The sequence below is a fragment of the Larus michahellis genome, chromosome 7 (genome assembly GCF_964199755.1).
Source record: "Larus michahellis chromosome 7, bLarMic1.1, whole genome shotgun sequence".
Classification (NCBI taxonomy): Eukaryota; Metazoa; Chordata; class Aves; order Charadriiformes; family Laridae; genus Larus; species Larus michahellis.
Genome location: NC_133902.1, coordinates 1339219 through 1362231, shown reverse-complemented (window position 1 = coordinate 1362231; position 23013 = coordinate 1339219). Strand labels below are relative to the sequence as shown.

Genomic DNA, 23013 nt, shown 5'->3' with positions numbered 1-23013 from the left:
GGTGCACTAAACTCTACAGTCTACCTGGAAACTGCAAACATTTCAGCTAGGGAGAGGACTACCTCGACATATGTTCAGTGTTCCTTACACAAAGTGATTTGCTTGATTTATTTTGATGGCAAACAGCAATTCCAAACCCAGCTGGTCAGAGCAGTTAAGATATTTGTCCAGCCTAAGCCCCTTATATAATTTTACCCCCTCTTTGCAGCTTTTGCCATGTTTATCTTCAATGTTGACATCAAAGATTTATCAACTATAAATGATCACATACAAGAAGCAGCATGAAGCTCACCAACAGAAGAATGTTTGCAGCCACATCAGTATTTTATCTTGCAAGTAAGGAATGTGAAAGAGGAAGGAGGGGAGCGTGAAAACAGGGGAAAACAAAAAGGGAAGGAATCCAGGGAGGAGGCGGCGGTGGCCTGGAACAGCCTAGAAACGTCCTGCTATGCCAGGAGCCAAGGCTGGAGCTCTGATGGAAGCTGTGGCATCAGAACAAAGAAGCTCCTTGGGATTAATCTGCGAATACAAATACGGAGGGAGCCTGCCATCTCCTTGTCTGGATTGCATCAGCTGCACATGTCAGGCTCTCCTGTACTTCCTGGGTTGGATTCCTCTGGCCAGTGCCTTCAGTCACTCCACAGCTGCCTCTCCCAAGAAGCTGCTTGGCCATCGTCTTACTTGGGGGAACAACAGAAGAAAGCTGCCCTCTTTCTATTGCCTCTCAAGGCCCTGGGCTGAGCCCAGCATGGTGCAAGAGACACATGCTCTTTCACCTTCAAACACAAGTCCTGAAGCACACCAAGCATTTCAGTGCGCGGCCAGGGATAAGTTCCAGCACCCTGTTTTGCTCTTCTCCCCGAGGTTCTTACAGGGCTCAGGTTTCCACATGAAGTACCTGCAGGAGCTGCCAAGTGGAATCACTTAATACAGCTCCAAAGCTCTTTCCACCATCACCAGCTGTGGCCTCCTGGGCATGCAGTGAGGTGACATCACGTTTCTTCTCAAAGTTCAACCTTCCTACTGTAAGCTTTGGCGGCAAATGTGCTGGTGTTGGCCTGAGACAAACCCTGTGCCTCCCACAGGGTGCTGACGGATCTCCGTGGAAATCTTGAGAGCCTCCAGCAGGTCCGAGGCCTTGGTGAGGGGTGACAGGAGGACAGAAAGCCCGTGCAAAACCAGAATGAAGCCAAACCCTGTGAAGTGTTACACTTTACCGGTCCCAGTTGTTCTCTGTGTTAATAAGCTGCCTTGAGGCCATTGGCCACGCGCACCCCAGAGGAAGAACACGCTTCCAGCCCCTGTAACGCAGGTCCAACGCTGACAGCACAGGCTCTGCAGCCAGCAGTCCCCGTGACAATGTCTCAGTTCTCCCAGGGATTTGCCGAGGATCAGCCAGCTTTTGAGTAATTTTAATTTAAATAAGTAAACAAGAAAGCTTTTGTCAATATTCCCCAAGCAAGCAGCAGCGGCAGAGCTGTTACACACTGCAAAATGAGCACTCTCCCTTTCCGAGGCGATGTGCCAGAGAAAGTTCCCAAAACAAACACCAGGAGCAGCTCTGCCTCATTAGAAGATACCAAAGGACCAACAAAATCATTTGAGAGAAAAGACTACAATATCAATGTCCAATTTACCTTAATTTCAGGGACTGTTATCCTTGTTTCTGGATTTTTATCGAGCATGCGTAGGATCAGTTCCTTGAGCTCTTCACTTATCTGTGCTCTGAGTAAAGAAAATAGCAAGTATATGGTTAACAGGGGAATTGTAAGTGCTCTGGGCACGCATAGTCCTTACCGTGGTTACTTGGTAGACAGCCTGCTCTGCTGAGAAGGTATTTTCTCTGCAAACCTAGCTTGTGAAAGGAAGCTCTAGTTGGCTTGGCTCCTCCTCAGGCATCTCTGTCACTGCCACGGGGTTTGGCCATCCTGTTCTGCCCGCTAACACAGCTACATGCTCTCAAAAGGCAGCAGAAGGGACCAGGCAAATGGATCTCAGGACATTTTTAAAGACAACATATTACAGGGGAATTTCAGAGGACAGCTTTTGGGACAACAATACGTTATTGAGGGCAGAACTGGAGCCGGGCTCTATGATAGAAGAAAGGCACAACTTGATATGCAGAACCTTGCACCATAAGCAAACAGACGCTGGGAGAAACATCCCCATTTGACATTCAAGTTCCCAGTTAAGCTTACAGGTTGTGTTCAATTGCTTCCATGAACACTGATGGCAGCCAGTTTGGTAACTCGGTATTTCCTACCTGTATAGCTCAGCCTTGGGGTAACAAAAGGAAGGAATGAACAGACAAGACTAAGAGAGAAATGCATCTGCCTGAACCCAGAAGCCACCCTTGGTCCATTCACAAGGGTGAATTCACACCAAGCCCTTGGTCCTGCAGTCTGTCCCTCTACTCCAAAGGCTTTGATGACTTCTGTTGCTAATGATGCAGGCAGCGTCTTTAAAACACACTTGGTCTGTATGATCAAAGCGATACTGAAATAAAATGCCAGCGCGTGACAGAATAGCATTAGGCAGCTGAAAGTCTGTATCACAAATGACTATTGAGGAGCTGCGTTTCTGCACGGAGATGGGACTTGGCAGCATAAAGTGTCACTCCCCAGCAGGGCTGGATTTCAGACTGAAAACACGCATGAGGACCAGGTGCTGTGCCCACATCCTCGGCACCCCTGACAAGTAGAGGAGGGAATAAACTATCATAAACCTAACTGAAGACCACATCACGGTGAGGGATACTAGTCTGATGAAAGCAGAGCTGCCATTTAATAATTTATGAATACTTTATGTAGAGTTTGGTTATGGGATCTCAAACAACCACAAGGAAACACTGCTCGATCGGTGGGAAGGGGCAGAAGGTGGGTTTGGTTTAAAGTCTGAACACTTCCAGAGTTGCATCCAGGGTCTGTAGAACACGGGCAATATGGCCTGGACAAGGGGAAGGGCAGGATGAGTCCCTCAGACTTCCCACTTCCTAGGCTGCACTGCAGGTGACAATTTAGGTGGGAATGAGAACTGTGCTGCTCTTGTGATGAGCTCCAGGCCCAGAGCAACAGCTATGGGGAGCGACAGGGCATTTAGCAGGTCAGAATAAACAGACTCCTGCGGGAGGACCACACTGAGATGCAGGTGAGATGGTGTTTTTAAAACACTTAACATCAGATCTGCGACAAACTGGCAATGGCTTCACATTTAAAACACAAGAAATACAATATATAATCACCAAAAATTTCTGGGCACCAGACTGATTTCTATACAACATAAGATTAACGTCATAAGGAAAAGTCCTGTAAACAGAATCATAAGATTTCAGGTGGGTTATAGCCAGGTGACCGACCACATCACCCTGTCTCTGCATGTCCTTCTCTCTGTTCTGCCATGGCGCACATTGTACCCGATGGCATTTTTCATCTGAAAAGCCTGTGCTATCTGGAATTTCTCACAGTGATAGTCCTGTAACGGCTCTCGGGAAAAGGCCAAGCATCCCAGAGCTCAGCACCCATCTGGGAGGGCTGCCAGCACCATAGATCATTTTACAGGGTGCCTGCAGGTCAGAGAACATTGTCCTGGACTTCAGCTCTTCACCAGGAGGGACCACGCAGAGTTTCTGTCTCTCTTAATACATGTTTGGACAAAAACTTCTCCAGTTTGCTTTTTAGTCAAGCCAGGATCATCAGGGTGTGAGCTAACCCCATTTACCTTGTGTCAAGCCAAGGACTCATTGACATGAGTAAGAACACCAGAGCGATAAATATTTACCCCAGCATCTCTAAGGGAAGGGAAGGGACAACGACGCCGGAACAGTCAGCTCCATCTCTGTCCTAAAGGTTGTCAGGAAACAGGCAATGAGTTTCCATGGACTGTCTGCAGAGAGGAATGTGTCTTTTGTAGCCATGGTGAAATAAATTGAAACCAAAATACTCCTAACTGTAGCGAGGTGCTAATTCTGTGGGAGGTCAGGGTGGATCCAGTCCAGTGAATTCCAGCTTTATGTACGTCTCTAACCGCCTTTATCTAACAAATAGATGTAGCTTAGACAGCCATCGACACCCAGTAACACTCTGCTCCTCCTATAGCCTAACGAGGGGGGCAGCTTATTTTAGACAGGAGAGCAGGTCACCGAGAAATCCAAATAAATCATGCAGCCCAATTATCACTGAAGGAAGTGTCTGAATGAAGAAAGGGTTCTTAGCACAACCCAGTTAGCCCATTAAATGTTAATAACTTACTGCAGAGACAGATGGGAACAGTCACTCGTAAGCTGACTGCTAACCCAAATATATGATGGCTGAGAGAGGATGGGCATTTTGCCAGGACCCAAGCAAGCGGAGAGAAGACTGCCAAGGAAACATAAACAATTTTTTTTTTTTTTTGGCTGCAGCACTGTCAAGACAAAGTCCTGCCCCAACCACAGAGCAACCAGTGGGAACATGGCAGTGTGGCATGACCACAGCCTTCCTGCTCTTACTGCCTGAAGCCAGGTTAGCTGTAAAACCTCACCAAGGGCACAGGGCTGGCTCGCCAGAATTGCTCTACACCCACGACTGGGGCCTGTGTTTGCCATCTAACAAGTGGCCTGACCTTGTGGCCGCAGGTCCTTGGGAGGTGAGCTCCACACAGTCCTCGGTGTGGGCAGAGGTGGCTCCATCTGAGCTATCTGCAGTGGCTGTGCTTCATAGTCCATGGAGAGGTAATTAATACAGCCCGTGGAGCCTGGGGCATGAGTCATCCCATCTAAAGCAGATGTCTAAAATAGGACAGCCTGAGTACCCACTGCCTTCTGCAGACTCAGAAGGAAGCCTGGGGCGGCCAAGGCACAGGCCCAGCCCTTCGCTGTAGGTGTCTAAAAATTCAGTGAGCATCTCAAGAAATTCATGTAATAGATGGTGGATACATGCACGAATCACGGGCCGCCTGACAACATCCCTCCCTTCCTCTCTAATACCAGATGTGCCTTTCATTAGAGTTTTAATTTCTTCATGCTCGTTTTAAATCAAGTCATTTTATCTCTATGTTTTTATTAGAATGAGCAATTGGGTCAAGAAGGTTAGAAATTCTTTGCCTGACTACTGTGCTGGGTTTGTAAGAAAGATAAAGAGTCCAACTTCAGCTACTTCATCTGATAGCAACCAGGAGAAACTAATTAATCACCAACAAAAAGTCACTATAGGCCCGAAGACAGAGGAAATGCTGAGGAGTGGCCAATACGCGAAGGGAAAGACATGGCGGCTCGGTGGCAGAGGCCGAGGACGCATTGAGTGTAATCATCCCCTGCCAGCCTCATCTGATCAGACCACAAACACTCATCACTCAGTGCCTCAACGCTGAACTTCCCACTGCTCAAGTGGCACGTGAGTGGCCTTGCCTTGTCGCCCCACACCACCGAGTGCTCTGGTGTGGGCTAGAGGACACACCGTGACCGTGCAGCCGGCCATCCCACCTAACCCAGCCCAGCAGTCTCCACCACACAGCTCTGACTGCGGCCAACACGGGTTTCCTTCACTGACCAAAGCGGGAGGACGACCTCCCAATATCAAACGGGGAAATTAGTTTCTGTTTTTTTCATAAGTAGCCCCAGTCTGCCAGCACACAAGAAAAACCCGTATTTTCTTGGAACGTTCTGAAGGAGGCAGAGAAGTGGGGATGCACCAAGCTGTGGTTGTGTACCTCAGGACAAGCCTCCTTTCACCAGACACTTCCCCATGGAAGCGGCATGTGTTTACTTAGCCTGAGCTCTAGAAACCACATGGCTTTGGAAAACTAATACGTTGAATCATTCTGGTGGCTACCACACTAGAGAAAAACAAAACCACAACCAAACCATGCTTCCAGCATCTCCAGGGTCAAGCAGCTGGGGCAGAACTCCCTAGAACCATACTGAAACCCTTCCACTTCCAAAGATTTCGGGAGGCGTTTCCTTCAGCCCCTGTCTGCACAACACAACCGCAGGAGCAGCAGAGGCAGCTGCAATGCTTGGACAACTTCTGTACATGTGAAGGACCTCACCTGCCCTCGTCTGTCCCTCTGTGGTGACCTACCAGCATTTATGCTGCACAGTGAATAACGCTGAAAACTGAACTTTATTTTACAGTAGTTGAGTAAAGTTTACTTACTCTTCTGGGAACTCTACAGGCTTGTTCTTGATCCTGTTATGAAGACCCAGAATATATTCATCTATAAAAGGGCACTGTAAAACAAACAAAAGATTTTCCAGTTGTCAGATCCTGGCACCGCTTGGGTGTTTGTCATTCATGTAACAGAAGTTTACTCTCTGAAAAATGGAGATCCTGACCTGGCTAGCTTCTGTCACTGCTTTGAGGTCTCTGTGACAAACATTGTTTGGAGCTAGGAATTACTACTGAAATACCTGTTTTTCCATTGTGAATTCAGATATATGGATCCAACGCATATTCAAAGCATGACTTTTTACCCTGGATTCATTTACACCTAGATTCTGGCTCTTCTTATGCGGCAGGGCCGGCAGGACTGACAGGCGGTTAACCGAGCTGCGGTGAATGCTGCAGAGGGTGCAGGAGCAGCGTATTCACAGGCCCTATCACAGCTGCAGCAACACCGAAGGAGCTGGCAGACTTGTTCCAGTGGGTCACGGGCTGCTAGCGGCCCTGTCCCAGCCTCTATGGCCAGATTAAATTATGAAATATAAAATAGGTACAAAGTGTACAATATTAACTGTACAGGGACATGTGGAACAGACAAACGTATCCTTGGGCCTGGCTTTACATTCCCTGCTTTCTTTCCCTCCAGTGCTTGCCAGAGGGAAGTAATGTCACTGTGAGGTTATACCAGGACATAAAAATCAAGGTTATACCCTTTCACTTGAGGATTTGGCCCAAATAGGACATCATTATAGACACAGGTCAGAATATTTTCCATCCTGACTTCGGTCAGCAATATCACACCAGCAATGGAGGTAGTTCTGCCTCTGCCATCTCCTCCAGCCACTTCTTACCCCTGAGCTGGATGCCTTATGCCTGTGGGGTGGGATCTGCAGTGGTCCGTGCTTGGACAGGAGGTTAAAGGTAACATCCCGCACACACGGACCGCATGTACCTGCTGTACTGCTCGCCCTGGGAGAACATGGGTGGGACAAGGGGTTTCTGGCCACAGGAGAGAGAAAAGCCACGACCGGTCATGGAGCTTGCAGTGTGGCTCTGCCAAAGCGGTCTCCATCTGGCCCAGCTCAGCTCTGGCAGACGAGAGCTTTCTGTAATCTGGTTTGCTAAAGCGCTGCAGTGGCTTGGGATCAAACCTGTGCCTCTCTCCAGGCTCTGCCTGGCTTGTTTCTAAATACAGGCAATATGGACAACCCCCTGACAAACCGCTGTTGGTGCTACTGACGGTGCTCCGGGTTTGTAGCACAGACAAAAGCTCTGAGTACAGAGGCCGACTCTAAAAACCCCCCCTTCCACAGATCACAATGTCAGCCCCTTCTCACCCACAGGGTCATCTGGGAAAACAGGAGCTTGCAGAAGGTAGGTCTTTGTTTCTATATATTTGCCTTTATTTGGAAAGGAATGAGTCAAAAGCCATGCGGGCAGACACTCCCACGCAGGGCTCCAGCATCTGAAAGCCAGCTTACCTTCCCGTAAACAAAGCAGTACAGGGTAATTCCCATGGCCCACACATCAAGTGCCTGAAAAAAAGCATGTGCAGGCAGTAAATGAGATGCACCACAGATGATCTGAATGAGCTGGATTTTCCCACTGATTCACAGGACATTATTTGTATGCATTTAACATTTTCTGTTTCACTGTGCAGAGCCTCTCTGAAGTTGGGCTCCTAAAGGCGCTGGTACCATGCCTGGGGAATGAGGCCTGCGCTGGGCCAGACGTTGCGTCCTTTGTCCTTGCTGTGGAGTGCAGTGACCAAGGGGCAAGCAGCCCCTTTTCCTGACAGGAGATGACACCACTCAAGGCTGAGCCTCAAAAGTCCTCTTTCAGGCATAAAGCCCCCATTAGACCCTATCCCCATGTCTGCATCTCAGCGCTCGGCACTGCCTCTCACTTTCAGAGGATCAAGATATGACCTTGGTGCCCAGCAGCCCCCGGTGCCTCTTGATTATTTTGGAAGGGAATCAAGAATTTCCTCCTTTCCCTTTGGGCAGGAAAAGGGCTTTAACATGGCTCCTGTCTGGGCATGGATCCACTGCAAAGTCTGTCTGTCTGCTGCAGAGAACACCCAATGTGAGTTTTGCTTGGCCTGAACACAGAATCAGAGCTTTGGTTTTACTTAATAACCTCCCCAATCTCTGGGCGGGCAACACGCAAAAACATACAAGTGTGGTTCTGCCCTTTGCGCCACGCCTGGGGGTCCCAGAAGACTGTGAGCAAAGACCTACCTTTCCACTGAAACTTTTGCCAGTGTCTGAAATGGCCTCTGGTGCCATGAATGCTGGCGTCCCCGCCGTGCTGGAAAGCTGGGCATCGTTCCCTTCAAATTGATTGCTGACTCCAAAATCAGCGATTTTGACGTGTCCATCATCTCCTAAGAGCAAGTTGGAAGGCTTGATGTCCCGGTGAATGATCTTCTGGTAGTGCACTGAAGAAACCAAACAAAACCAAGAACACGATCTGCCACGGCAGCCAATGCATCCAGGGGAAACCCTTCCAGGAGGATGAAAATAAAGGCGCAAGCTCAGGCACCCCACTCAAAGCTGCTGCTGGATATGCAATATAATGTAGTAGAAGTACTGTTTCGTATAGCCATTCCTTTTCGGTGCCCCACTGGGACGTTCACCAGAGTACACCATGCAAAAATCTGTCACCAGTAATTATGCAAAGAACGGACACGAACCCAGAGCCAGCCCAACCAGCGGGACCAAGCAGAGCTGTTAGAGAAACAAATCACTCCAATCCTGCAGATTTGCTTGGCTTCAGCGGACCAGTTGATGGACTGGGCAACATGCTGTATTAAAGGTTTATGGGATCCAAATAAAAAAGCTAATTTTAAATTTGTTTATTTTGAAACTGCAGTGCCATAAAGCCATTCAAAAGGGGCAGAGCCACAGGCAGAATGAAGCAGGCCCAGAGGAGACGTTTAGGCAACTAGCAGCCAAGCGCCAAGGCCAGCCAACAGCTCAGAAATCGGTGGGTATTTCCAGCTCGAAAGATGCCCCTGACCATGGAGCAGCCGACAGCTGGTTGGTGCCAGCACCCCCAGAAAGGTGCTTCACAACGGAGCCCACAAATAGAGAAGCGACCTCAACTTGTTTTGCATCATTTCAAATCCCCACCACCGCACAAAGGTGCCAGCCACACGGCCACTCTCGCACCCAGAGCCGTAGCCAAACCCCTGCCACACAGCCTTTTGGAGTGAAGGCTGCTCCTACACGTGCGGAGCCTTCACTCCGCGAGGCTGCAGAGACTCCAGCTCTGTCCTGGCTCCACGAGGTCAATGGTGGGCACCAGCTGAATCGTTTGTACATCCAAAACGAAAGAAACCCTTGGAAAGAGCTTGGAGGCTGAGATGCACTGAAAACAACAAAATCCCTCTTGTTACAAGCTACGTGGGAAAAAAATATCGCAGCTTCAAGAAAGCCGTTTTTCTGGGTCACTGAGTAAAGCGGCAGCAGGGAGTTGTAGGAAAGTGGCTGACTTCTCAGGAACTCGGAGAACAAATTTAAAAATAAAGAACCCCCACCAACTTTCAGAATACAATATGACCCCAAAAGCAGAACTGTAGAAAAACCAAGAGGCTTTACTGACCAGGAGAGGAAATCCTCTAAGTCTTTACTGCCCCTTCCAGACCCCTTGGCCTCCCTCCTCCCCTGGGCCAAACCACCATTTTCATGTTTCCTTCTTACAAACGGAGCTTGTTTGTTTTTATACCTCCCCATGAGCGCTTTCCACATGTCCTAGGAAATACGCAACTGGGTGGGGGAAAGTGCTGCTCTAACCCTTTCCCGCTTTACAAACCTGGTCAACACATTGCCACAGGAGCAGCCTGCCCTATGGAGCATCCCAGCTTGTGTTTTAGGACCAAGGAAGAACAAACTTCACATAACTGTTCTGCTCTTTTCAAGCCAGCTTTCCAGCAGGCCGTGTTTGGGGAGGGGAAGTCACCCTCGCAGACACTTTTTCTGCGAGGACCTCTCCTTAGCTGAAAGCACTGCTGGAGGATGCTGTCCTTAGGATGTTAAATTGCTGGTGTGGAGACCCAGCAGACACAAGCTCGCTGGAGAGCACTGGCGCTTACATCCTCTCCCAGATGTGCAGCAACCGCATGGCCACGCTGTGATGTGAGCCAGTTAACGCTGTAACAGCCCGGCTAGACAGTCACGATAAACACTGAGAACCCTGCAACAGCAGTAATTATGAGAAGACATCGGCTCCGCAGCAAAGCTGGTGGCAAGCTGACATTTCATTATGGTAATATCATGAGAGCAAAAACAAGTGAGGCGGGGATGAAGTTTCCCTTCAGGAGATGAGCTGCCTTTCAGGCAGGCGTCTGGTATCACGCCTGATACCGCAGGGCTAAGATTCCCAATGCCTCAAAAAAATACAGGCCGCAAATATACGTGGGCCATACGAGTACATCCCTGGAGCCCAGCTGGTGAAAACTGAGGGAGTTACACTAGACAAGCAGGTACACTACACTTTGTTATTTCTTCTGTACAGGAAAGAAAACATAAACCCCCCAAAACCCAAAAACCAATTCCCGCATCTGATAACTATTAATCTTGTAAAACACATTCCCTGCCTTTGTGCAATCTAATAAAAGCGTAGGAAAAACACGGGCCATTTGCCAGATGCTCTGTGTTTGTTCAGTGCCCATCTCAGCCTGGTACCCAGCAGGTCTGGCCACTGCTGGCTGTTAGGCACAGAAGCGATATGAACATTAAACAAAAAAATAAGAAACACATCCTTTGCAAAAATTAAAGCCTAACACTAGGGTCAATGAACATTTGCGTGTCCCAGACCAGAACATCCACGTGCTTGACGTGAGCCTTACGGACAGTGACAGTCTCTGACCTCAACTGCTCAGAGGAGAAAATTAGCACAAGCGTCCGTGGGGCAGAGGAGCACAGGCTGAGCTATCAGAAGTGAGCCTGACACATCCCAGGGCTTTGCAGCACAGTGTCCGCCAGGCACGTCTGCAAACCTGGCCCACGATTTAAATAATAACAAACTGGGATGGGAAGGAGATGGGCACAGAGGGGAAGCGGCTGGCCGGATCAGGAGCAGTGGTGCTGAGAGCCCATACTGCGTGCTGCTGTACCACGCTGTTTGGGTGACAGTAACGGAAGTCTCGTGCCAACTGGTTTGAAAGACATGCTATCTGCAAATCCTCTGCCCTGTGCAGAGGCCATAGCCATGAGGGAAGAAGGACAGGAGACAGAAATTGTGCACTAAGCACCAGCTGGTGCAAGTGAATGAGGCTCCATCACAGCTGTAAAAGTTAAAAGAACAAGAGCTCATTTCTTGGCAGATGTGATTTGCTGTGGAGCCGCTAACCCGATGAAGGCAACCTAAAATCCCTTTTCTGCTCTAGAGAAATAAGATTCCTAAAGTCCCAGTCTGCCAGCTGATGTGGGCATCCTCCCCTGCACAGCTATCCAAAATGGGCTTCAGCCTTCAAAATGCGCAGTTTTATCCTCTTCTGCGCTGTGCCTTGCCGCTGCTACAGTTCAGTACAATGCAGGGCTGCAGAAAGAAAAGTAAAAGGTTCTCCCAAACATCATTCCCAAGTCCACTCGTAGGCAATAGAAAAAACTGGCTCGTTTCAGAGCTGCAGAGTAGGCAGGACCGCTCATCTGCAGGACATCAACACCACTAAGTGCAGAAAACCTTTCCAACCCACCAACTTCTGCTGCAAGTCCAGATCTCTGGCAGATAACGCATTGCGGGGAGAATGGCAAGAAACAATTAATTCAGCAGGGCTGGCCAAGGGCTGACTGGCCAAGCGTCACGATGTGCCTGCAGCGACACAAGCGTCACTGCCACACACTGCAAAAGGAGCCCAGGGACAGAGCTGTCTTGCAGGGAAGGTACTCGTTAAACCAGCGTGATCTGCATTTCCAGCACAATATGCCGAGGAAGAGATGGTGTTATCTGTGCAGAACTCCAGAGGGAGAGCTAAGCATCTCGGAAATAGAAGCCTACCACTAATGATACCCTCCAGACTGCTAATGACTGTACCGAAGGGACAACCACACAACCCATGGAGTCACCCAAGGGGAGCAGGTGACAGCCAGAGTCAGTTAAACACAGTCACAAATTAACCCTCTAATTTTACCAGCCTGAAGCACCTAGGAGTTAGTTCCTTCCCTCTGCAGACAGAAGAGCAGCAGGTAGGAAAGGCAGCTATTGTTAGGATTGCTATTCAGTGGCACTGGAAGCCAGGTCCCAGAAACAAAACACTCGTCCTGTACTTGGGACTAAGGACATGTTGTGACTCAGCTGCTAGCAAACAGGAGCAGGGCTCTGTCGGGGACAACAGAGAAGGAAAAGTACTTTCAACGTAAGTGAAACCCCAAACATACACTCAAAAACCACAACAAAATACCTGTATCACCACACCTAAACTTGCCCCATGAGGGTGTGGGGATTTTCTTTCAAACCAACCCGTGACCTTCCCTTAGTTCTCTCCGTGGGGAACTGGGAACCCCTAAGCTAAGTCCATGCCTTCCAGCTACTCTGTGTCCTGCTCAAAGAGACTGGCCACAATGAGGCACTGGGGATTTTGCTTCCAAATTACAGAAACAGTCACAAAGCAGGCAGATGTCAGCCCCGGCGAGACTGCCCTGAGATCCAGCCATGGGGACATGGGTGCTGGATGCACGTGGCCTTGGGAAGGACAATCCCATCAGCGCGCTCCTTCCCGGACCCATGTGCCACACACAAGGTGGACATCAACAACCAAAAAACACTGACTCCCATGCAAATGTACCTGTCTGCATCCCTCCCACGGTTAAAAAAAACACAACAAACCAAGCCAATGCTGAGCTGGCCAAAGCAGAGCGCTTCACTGAAGCTCCTTTGGCAAACTGACAGAAGGGTCCCACGAGTTGCTGTTACCCAGCAAGGGTTTTGCTCTTAAAGCAGAGGTCAGCAGCTCTCTGGAACAACTTCCCTGGGCTCCAAGATGCTCTGCACTTTCCATGCAGACAGACCAAATTCAGAGGATACATCAATACCTCTTCGTAATGAAAATGAAACAATATAAGATATTGCAGAGCCCTTAGGAGAAAGTCTGATTCTGCAGCGCTCCGTCAAATTTGGGTTTATTAGACCCATCCTTCACTTCAGTGGAAAGGTAACAGTATTTCAAGCCTATTTGCATCTGAGTGACAATCCCATGGATTTCTAGAGCATCACCTAGGCAAAGATCCCAAAGCACGTTGGAAATACTTGGTTGCTAAACCTCACGGCCACCCTATAAATACAGCAGGCAGGACAGCCAAGAGCCCACGTACATTTTCATCACAACTTGTGTGAGAAAGCCTGACCAGGCGCATCTGAAGTTGGATTTAGTCAACCTAGAGCCCCAGGGTGCTCTGAAACAAGGGAAATCACGCCTAAAAGTCTAGGCTGTCTCCTGACTTTGGGCATGGAGCGCAGGCAGCTAAGAAAAGCCTGCTGAAGGCTGATGCTATGTGGTGGAGAGATACAACCTCAGAAGAGGTTTTGGAGCACTCAGGGTGTGAGCGGCAGTTGGGAAAGGACCATCTTCCTCTGTCCTAGATTTCAGACAGAGCCCCTAGCAGGTACGCTGCACCTACTGCCTAGAGCAGCTGGGGTGAACCTGTACTCGGGTGCTCAAATTTGAGCCCATATGAAACAACTGCCCAAAATAAAAGGTCTCCTTGAAAATTTTGCTTTTCAGGGCTTTGTTTTGTTTCTCCATAATGATGTATTTTAACTCAGTTGGTATTAGCAGCAGGGACACAACAGTTCGGGTGTTGAAGTACAAAACAGAGTAAGCCAGAGCTCTCCGAGCAGTGGGGATGTGGGGTGTGCCACGCTGGGGCTGCCACTTCTCTTGCTTTCACCCCTTCCCAACAGGGGCAGAAAAAAAGCACCCGCAGCTTCATTAGAAGCTGCCCATGACCTTGCAGCTGGTCCTTAGGGCAGACCGTGTCCCAGGACGGACTCTGAAAGCCTCTCCAGTGGCACACATGGATTACTCGCATCTTTTCAACAGTTTCAGGCAGTCTGCACACACTTCTCCCATAATTTCATCAGCACCACAAACATGGTTGCTCACCCTTGGCCCTAGACAACAAGGCAGAGTGTCTTTAACACCAGGAGACTGTCACAGCCGCCTGGTGGTACTCTGCCATCCAGACGCCTCCAAACACTCCGGGTGCTGACTGCCCAGGGAACAAGCAGCTACCTTGTACTTCCAGGTCACAAGACGTGCCCGTTTAAGACACCGCCTTGGCACACACCGAACAACACCGCTATGAAAAGACAGCAGGTGATGTGGGAATGGTATTCAAAGAGAGCACAGGCGTACGTGTCTCTGAACTGGGGTCAGCGTCCCTGCAGAACCAAGCTTGCAATAGTCAGAGCCAAACTACTTCAATAACTACAAAAATGAAACTCCCGCAGAAAGCCAATACTTGAAGTACCATCGCTGCTGTTAGCACACACATTGCCCCCCATGAGGATCTCACTGCTCAGGAAGGTACAGGGCAGGGCCGAGGGCCAGGAGCACCGCGGCTGTAAACTGTGCTGTGGCTTAGAGATATGCAGCACTCATCGCACAAAGCAGGTTTCAGGCAGGGGTGCATCCTCAGTGGCTGTGGTACAGTAGCTGGGGCTGGAGAAAGGGGCAGATTTTGGGGAGGATCTCTGCGGCTGGGCCAGCTGGGTCCTGTCTGAGCACGGCACGCAGCCCTGCCTGGGCTCTCCGGAGTCTCCTGCCTCTCAGCCTCCCTGCTCCATCACCGCTCCTTAGCAAAGCGCCGCTGAGCACATCATTTCTTTCTGTTCAGTCCCTTGGCTGCCTTCGATGGGACAAGCCAGCTTTTTTCACAACATTCAACTCATTTCACAAGTGCTCCTCATTTCTAGATACCGCAGGCTATTTGGAGGATAAATAGGCTTTCCTTTTCATTCAGAAGCAAACGCCTGGGAACTGTCTGCCTAGATTAACAGCAAGTGAAGACCAAGAGGGAGCAGAGAGAGGAGCATTAGAAAGAGATTGCTCCTTGGTCCTCTTAAAAAAGGTGCTTTTTACTGTATTCCCTTCTGGAAACCCTGGAGCACCAGCAGGTTAAACACCAACTTGCTAAAAGCCCATTTAAAAATTATACATGTAAAACTTTACAATGCACTGACACATCCTGATATTTACTGAGGCTGATGCTGAATTGTACTTGATTAAAACCAGAATCCCATTCCAATTCAAGGGCAAAAGCAATCCATATGGTGCTACTGCAGAGTCTGCTTAGTATTACTCACATCACCCCTGTAGCAAAGAAGTGATTTAACGCTCTCACAAGGAAAATGCTGCACCACCAGCCAGAGCTTAGAACAGAAGGCTGCTCTTTGAGGCAAGCCTCTGTAGCCATCTGCAATGCTCCACCGATAAAGAGCTGGAGGACTTGGATGACGGAGGCTGCGCAAGGGGAACACCTTCCCTCCCATGCTCAGCTCATTGCAGGGGTTTCACGTAGCAGCTGGGCTGAGGATTCCAGCTCCAATTTTTCCCATCTCTATTCACTACTTTGCCACTCTCTTGCTGCATCCACCAAAACTCTGCCACTTGAACAAGTTGCTTAAGCCCAGGTTTTACAAAGAGGGATCCCAGCACTGCCCAGCCCTTTGGAAGAGTTCAGCTTCCACTTGTGCTTCATCTTCAGTACCCTGTTGCCCACCGTGCCCCTGGCAGAAGGGATAAAGTATGGGATACTGCTGGTAGGAAGCAGTGGGGAAAAGGGAGGCGACGTAGCCTTGCCAAAGGCTGCCCTTCTACAACTGTCCTCCAGCCCACATGAGTGTGCCACATATCACCAGTCACAGAGGACACGCAGAGCTTCCTGCCACGGCTACACACGTGCCAGTGCTCTGTGGACCATTGGGAAAGCGGGGAGCAGGGTACCTGCAGCAAGCACTGCACCGTCTGTGCCCTGGGATGCATCTAACCCCAGGCACAATCACGTAACTGCATCAAACAACGATGAAAATCAAACTGCCTGATCTTCCTTAAGAGGCTCTAACACATCTCTCCGATCTGCTCCACCAGCTAATTACTCTCACTGTTATACAAAGTCCTCATCGATCAGTATCAGCAACGCTTGCAGCTACATGAGAGGTTGGGGTTTTTTTATCATTTAACTAGAGCTCTGCAAGTGATAAAACACAAGCCAGCCTCTCCTCTCCTGATGGTGTCATTTATAGCACCCAGCACCTTGCAGCTGTAATTGCAGTCGAGAGCCCCCACCTTGGACATGCTCCATTTTGAGGGGCTCTGAACTTGCACAGGCAAGAGGCGGGAGCAGGGAAGGAGCAGGTCTCCATCCACACATGGGAGCGGAGGCACAGATGGATCAAGTAGCTCGCTGGGAGTCACAGGAGAGCATGCAGCAGCTCCATCACGGACTGGTGCCCCAACTCTGCTGGCCCACACCGACATGAGGTCTGAGGAACTTGCCTTTGCCAAGAGCCAAACCACATCAGACCCATCTACACCACTGATGCTTGAGCGCGCTTACCCTGGGCTTACGTCGCAGTAGATATTCTTCAGAATAGACAAGCCTGTGTTGACTCAGCTGTTGATTTGTTTGCTTAGATTTCCTTTTAAGATAATGGAAATTATACTCGCATATTGATGATCAAGTAGATTAAGTCTTATCTCAGAAAAGCCGGCTTTGATCTGCACATCAGGCACTTCGTTATTGCTCCAGAGCATCACAGGCATTCATACAGGTGCCCTGCAGCGAACTGTTGGTGGAAAGGTAACTTCCCAACAACTTTAGCTTCAACCCAATAGCTCACACAGATGAGAAGCATTCCTCTGAGGGGACCAGAATTGCTACCCTTAGTTTCCCTAGACACAGTTGCAGTAGGGAAATTGTGCATTTTCTACAGAGAATGCAGGAAATAACGTTTTTTCTTCCTTTCAGCCACACTGACAGCAATTATTTCAGCTTCTCATGAGCCAGATGATAAAACACTGAGCTCGCAGCTAACCAGCAGAAGGGACAGCTGCTGTGCTTCATCTGAACCGTGTAAGTCGGCAGGGTTTTCCCCTGGGTCAAGCTTGCGTGCAAGTTCTGTGCTAAGTGCCTGCTCCTGGCTAGTGTCACAGCCAGGCTACCTGCTCAGACAGACCTTTCGTTTGCTTACTCTTGTTCCTTACTTTGGCTCCTACTAAACGAAGTTACTTGTGTCCCAATTCTAAAACCAAACTGGGATACCTGCCTGGCATGTCCCTCATGTCTTTTGATGGAGTACGCTTCTCTCTCACAACCTCTCCTGCGGCTCCCACATATGTCTCCCAACACTGGAGAAGAGTTTAAGGTATCTGCTTCTTGTGTTGAACCAAACATGCTCACAATAAGGAAAACATTTCTGGCCAGCAGACAGCAGCCTGACACTGAAGAAAATCCTCCTGTTACACACTTCACCTGTTACTGGTTTCCACTGCTCATCTGCCAAAGCAAACTGGCACGGCACCAAATTCACCTTCACTCAGCAAACCCATTCGCTGTGCAGTTATTAAATATAAGTCACCACCGAGTCCATCCAGAAGGAAGCTTTATTGCCTTCAAGAAGTCAAACCTGTATTCAGGTACCACCATATCCAGGATATCAGGAGTAAACCAGCAGAATATCTATCTTCGTCCAGCAAACCTGTAAGCTTTGTTGGGGGAAGGGATACATCAACTTCTGTAGCAGGTATTTTCAGCCACATTGCTGCAGAAGACAACTGTGAAATACTGTTGTGCCCTCAATTAGTAAGGCTTGGGGGGGCTCCCGGACTGCTAGCTTTTTCTAACGGATGGTCAAAGGAGTGGAAGGACACCTGGCACAGACACGCTGCAGCCTTGAAGAGCCACCCCTGAAGTAAGATGTCAATGAGGTCTATAAACGTGGTGTGGCATGGAGAGGGCGCGACTGTTCTTACGTCACTCCTGGCATCAGCTGAAACCTGCATGATCAGACTCGACCCCAAATGGGAACTGCTCCCCACAATATGTAAGTGGGAGGTGGCAGGCAAAGATTTACACAAGTTTAAAAAGGGACTGGACAAAGGAATAGCAGAATATCGGAGGCCGTTAGACAAAGATACAACCTTTGGCTGAGGAAATACCTGAGCCACTGACGTTGGGGTGCTGGAAGACGTGCTGCGGGGTGCCCAGCCAGACACCCGCTGTGCCGGCACTGCTGGTGGGTCCCCGCTGGGAGGGACCCTGGCCTGACCTGCAGCTACCTGCTCTGTCAGGGAGCACCGTGCTCACCTCCCGGCTTTCAGGATTGTCTCCTGCCGCAGCCGCTAGCTCCTTCGGCGACTGTTAGCTATACAGTGCATCTATTTCTGCTGAGTGTCGTTGGGAAAGCAACATTTATCTTCCTAGAAGGGAGACTGAAGCTTAAATAACCCCAGATAAGCACTACTAGAGGGAAGTTACAAGCGGAAAGGGAGGTAATTGCACACACCCCCAATTCACAGAGACGCTTAAGCACATGCTTTAGTTAATGACACAAATAATCCAGCAAAACTTTTCCATCCAAAGCACTTAAGTACATTCTGAAATTACCACTCCAGTGGTACTTACAACACGCAGACAACAGCCTGCCTCCCCGATGCACGAGGGGGTGTGTGTAATGCTGTCAGTGCTGGGGAAGTCGTGCCAGCAGGAGAAGTACTTTCCTTCGTAGGGCTCATTTCACAAGGACGGGAATTAAAGTTTGCATGTGCTTAAATAACTCCTGAAGTCTAGGTTTAAGCCCAGGTTTAAGATAGGCCCATGAAAACAGAGCAGGTGAACTGTTAATATCGCCACACTTAAGCTTAAAATATTTTCCCAGCAGTTCAGGGACCAGAGGGGAGATCTACTGTGGGCAGATCTCCCTGGCTCTCACACCTTGAACCTGCCTCTGTTTCTTCATTGCTCAACGAACAAGGCTGGGACCGTGCACGTGTCAGAGCGCACTTCCCAGTATTACGTGTACAAAACCCAGAGACCCAGCCAAAAGCCGTCAATGAAGCAAGGTGGCACTGTGCCACTGCCCGCATGGGGAACCTCTCGTCGCTCTCCAGGGAATCTGTCCCGGCCTCCTGCTGTGCCAGACTTCCCATCTGGGACAGGGACTTTCTGCTCTCATCACACAGACCACTGCCTCCCTCCAAACGCTTCTCCCCGGAGCCAGGCCCCGACCCCAGGCAAGCATCATGAATGACCAGTGCAGTCCAGTCCCCACGGACACGCAGCAGCCATGGACCACATGCCATCGCCAGTAGTTTAAAAGGTGAGCCCACGCCTCCCATCAGCTTGGCTCCTGCATCCCCTTCCCATTCACCACGTACCGTCGGCGCCGAGGGCAGCACACTGGCCTGGATTAACGCCTTGCCGGCTCCCACAGGAATCCAGTTCACAGCTTCCAATGTAATAAAAGCCAAGCAGCGATGATGCATTTGCTGCTGTGAGGACTGCGAGCTTCAGGCAGCTGCATGGTTATTGAGTCTCACAAATTACATAACAATTATGTATGCTTACATTAAAATTACCTTGCAATCTCTAGATTGCCTGGCAACACTTTTCCTTCAGCGCGCACAAACGGTGCACTTTTCCCCTGTAATTACATACTAATTGCCATGCATTTGCCCAGCAGTTCTGAGAGAACACCATTTTTAACTTTCATGCGCTAATAAAATAAGTGGTTACTCAATAGCCCAAAATAAAGCATCCCATTGTTCCTGTTGTTGGGAGCGCTTGGGCATCCTATAATTTATTGCCATGTTTCACTCCCTCTGCCTAGGACTACCCACTCTTTACTTTTTTTTTTTCCCCCCCCTTTTCTTTTTGACTGTCTTCTGAACTTAAAGCTTCCTCTGAGCAGGAGCTGTTACACCAGCAGCATCCAGCACAGCAGAGCTTGGATCTCCCAGCTGAGCCATACAGGTTCTGCTATAACATGAATGCTAATGAGAATATAAAAAGCTGCAGTCTTCATCCTTCAAACTCTACTGAAAAACAGACTTGTGCTTCCCATACAACTCCACTGACTTCCCGGGGTGACCCGACTGATTCTGGCAGCACCTGGAAAGCTTCTGGACCATCACAGACTTGCAAAAGTTGCTTTCATTCCCACTCACTGGTTTTAGACAAATGAAATGAGGTGGTGTTGCATTTCAGTGCGGAGACGGACCTTGGCAAGGTCCATCACAATCAGACTTGTTCTCTGCAGGTGTTTCTTCAACAAAAGCCTTGTAGAAGTGAGGGGATTGCTCTGAGGAGCTGCTGAGCTCCCAGGGGCCACCAGAGATGGGTGAAATAAAGGCAGGTTGGCTCAAAGCACTATGGCAATATGAAACATTCCTTTTGATTTTGACACAGCTACACGTTGGTTTTCCAAAAGCACATTTGAAACAATTCCTTCTGGTTTGTGAAAGAAGCAGGTATTTATTTCCTAAGGTTGAAACAGCTGGAAAAATCTCACCTTGGACTAAGCAGGGAGGGTGACCTGGCTCTGTCTCACACGTCTGCCCCTTCACAGTTTGTGCTGCTCATTGACTGGGGATGACGATCACTTGCTCAAGCGTCCTTGTCCCTCCCTGCTGGCTGCTCTGCCTTCACGTGTGCCACAAAACCTGTGTGCTTGCACTGTCAAAGTAAGCCAGGTTTATAAAAGGTTGCCGTGCCTAAGTGACACCAAGCTAGCCTAGATCAGTCTCCAGGAACCCGGCACAGCACAGCTACCTCTGCTGTCAGGTCGGCACAGCAGTAACCTCAAGGATGCTATGGATAAGCTGCTGGATGGAAGAGGAGCCAAACCAAAGGCCACCTGCGCCAGCACCCTGTCTCCTGTGGGGCCAGCAGCTTGGGGAGAAGCATCAGGCAGAGAGATGTAACCCCGTAGCCACACTCCCTGCTTGAGGCAGCCTGATGGCCAGCTCTGCCTCGTGTCCTCACATTTCACTGTCCTTGATGTCCTTTTCTACAGACTTGTCTAATCACTGAGCCCATTTAGTTCTGGCACCTGCTATATCCTCTAGCTATGAATGTCACAGTTTAATTACATGCTACATGAAAGAGTAATTCCTTCTGGTTTAAACTTGCTACCTGATTATTTTGTTTGCTACTCCTCACCTTTTTTTTTTTTTGGGAGATAATTCATTCCCACTTTCCTGACACTTGGGATTTTATAAGCCTCTATCATATCACCCCTTCCCATGATAATTTCAAACCTTAAGAACTCTGGTCTTATCTCCATACAGAAGATGCTCCATCTCTATATAGAAGATGTTCTAGGACTTTTTTCAGGCTTTTTTCAGTTCTAGAGAGCCATTTTTAAGACAGGCTGAGCTGAGTTGCACAAAATACTCCTTGCCTGTATCTAAGAGCTCTTACAGATCCAGATAACTGTATAACGACATTTTCAGTTTTCTTCTCATTTTCATTCCCAGTAATTCCCCAAATCTTGTTAGCTTTGTTGACTGTCACTAAGTAAAGGGCTGGCATTTTCAAGAGAACTATCCAGAACAAAGTCTGAGTGAGAACAGCTAATTTAGAGCCCGTCACGATGTACATATTTTTAGTGTTGTTTCTCCCCCTCATGCATTACCCTGCAGTCAGCAACATGAATTTTTATCTGCCATTTTACCATGCTGTCACTTGCTATGATGGCATCTTCCTGCCAGTCTTTGCAGTCAGTCCTAACAATGACTATCCTGAATAATTAGATGTCATCACCAATCTCTCTTACTGTACTCTACCCTTTTTCTGGTCATTCAGGAATATATTGAACAACGCAGACCACGTGACGGATTCCTGTTTAACTGCACTAGTGACTTTTCTCCATTGTGAGACCTGTATTCCTACTTTCCTGATTGTCTGGTTATCAATCCACAAGAGGCCATCTGAAGAGATTTATGAGCTCTTTATGAGCTACTGTTACGGGATCTAATCAAAAGCTATTTGGCAATCGAAACACAGTGTAGTAACAGGACCACCTTATCTATGTGTTTGTTGTCTCCTCTGGAAAACTAAGAGATCTGTGAGGCATGAATTGCCTCTGCAAAAGCTTCCTCCTCACACTTAGCCATCCAACCACGGTCAATTCTTTAGTGCATCAATGCGCACAGAAAGCGGACAAAGATGAGATCACTGAACTTTATGGAGGGTTGTCTACTAGGAGGACAGCAGAGTCAAACAGGCAGAGACAAACACAGCTCACCAGCAGTTTGTCCGCCAACACGTCCAGCTGGTACACAAGCAGTGACTGCAGACCAGCCGACTCATGGGTACCTCCATGCTACGTGGGTGCATGGACCGCTCCTGTGCGAGGAGCAGCGCTGGGAATAAAGGCAGGGACCTTCTGCTGGAAAAGGAAGAGAAGAGACTCAGGCTAATGTGGGCGAGCAGGGATCTCAGGGGATCTCAGTTGTGCCTTCTGACTCGGTGGCAATGCTGGTAGGAGGCTCAGGAGGAGTGGGAACATGCAGTGTAATATGTTTAGACACAGCATGGGAGTAACGCCAGCTATCAGCGCCACGCCACATCAAAGCATCAGGCTCTCCGGCCCACACCCTCCTGCACGGTACGGATGCGTCCTGCACCCGTAAATGCCCAGCTCTACTGTGCTCACTACTTCCAGAGGTCTGTCTTACATAAAAGAAAGCAACCAGCAATTTTACAGGTATCCTCACATTGCAGGCACAGGTCAGAAGAGAAGCCCAGGCACGAAGCCTGCCGCACAAGGTCTGCAGATCAGCAGCGCACAAAGTGCACCACCCAAGAGCCTCCCATACCCCACTGTGGAGAGCAAGAGGTTACATGGACATGCCAGCTCTGCTCAGAGA

At 49.1% G+C, this 23013-nt stretch overlaps 1 protein-coding gene across 8 annotated transcripts in view; it reads right to left on the bottom strand.

Annotated features, from left to right (window-relative positions):
* Window positions 1-23013, bottom strand: part of CAMKK1 (calcium/calmodulin dependent protein kinase kinase 1) — a 102350-nt gene that overhangs the window by 11428 nt on the left and 67909 nt on the right. For all 8 annotated transcript variants that reach the window (XM_074593493.1, XM_074593494.1, XM_074593492.1 and 5 more), the window contains 4 exons: window positions 8378-8577; window positions 7619-7672; window positions 6132-6205; window positions 1638-1725 (listed from right to left, as the gene is read on the bottom strand). In XM_074593493.1, coding sequence (XP_074449594.1) covers window positions 1638-1725; window positions 6132-6205; window positions 7619-7672; window positions 8378-8577 — 416 coding nt within the window. The remainder of the gene's footprint in view (window positions 1-1637; window positions 1726-6131; window positions 6206-7618; window positions 7673-8377; window positions 8578-23013) is intronic.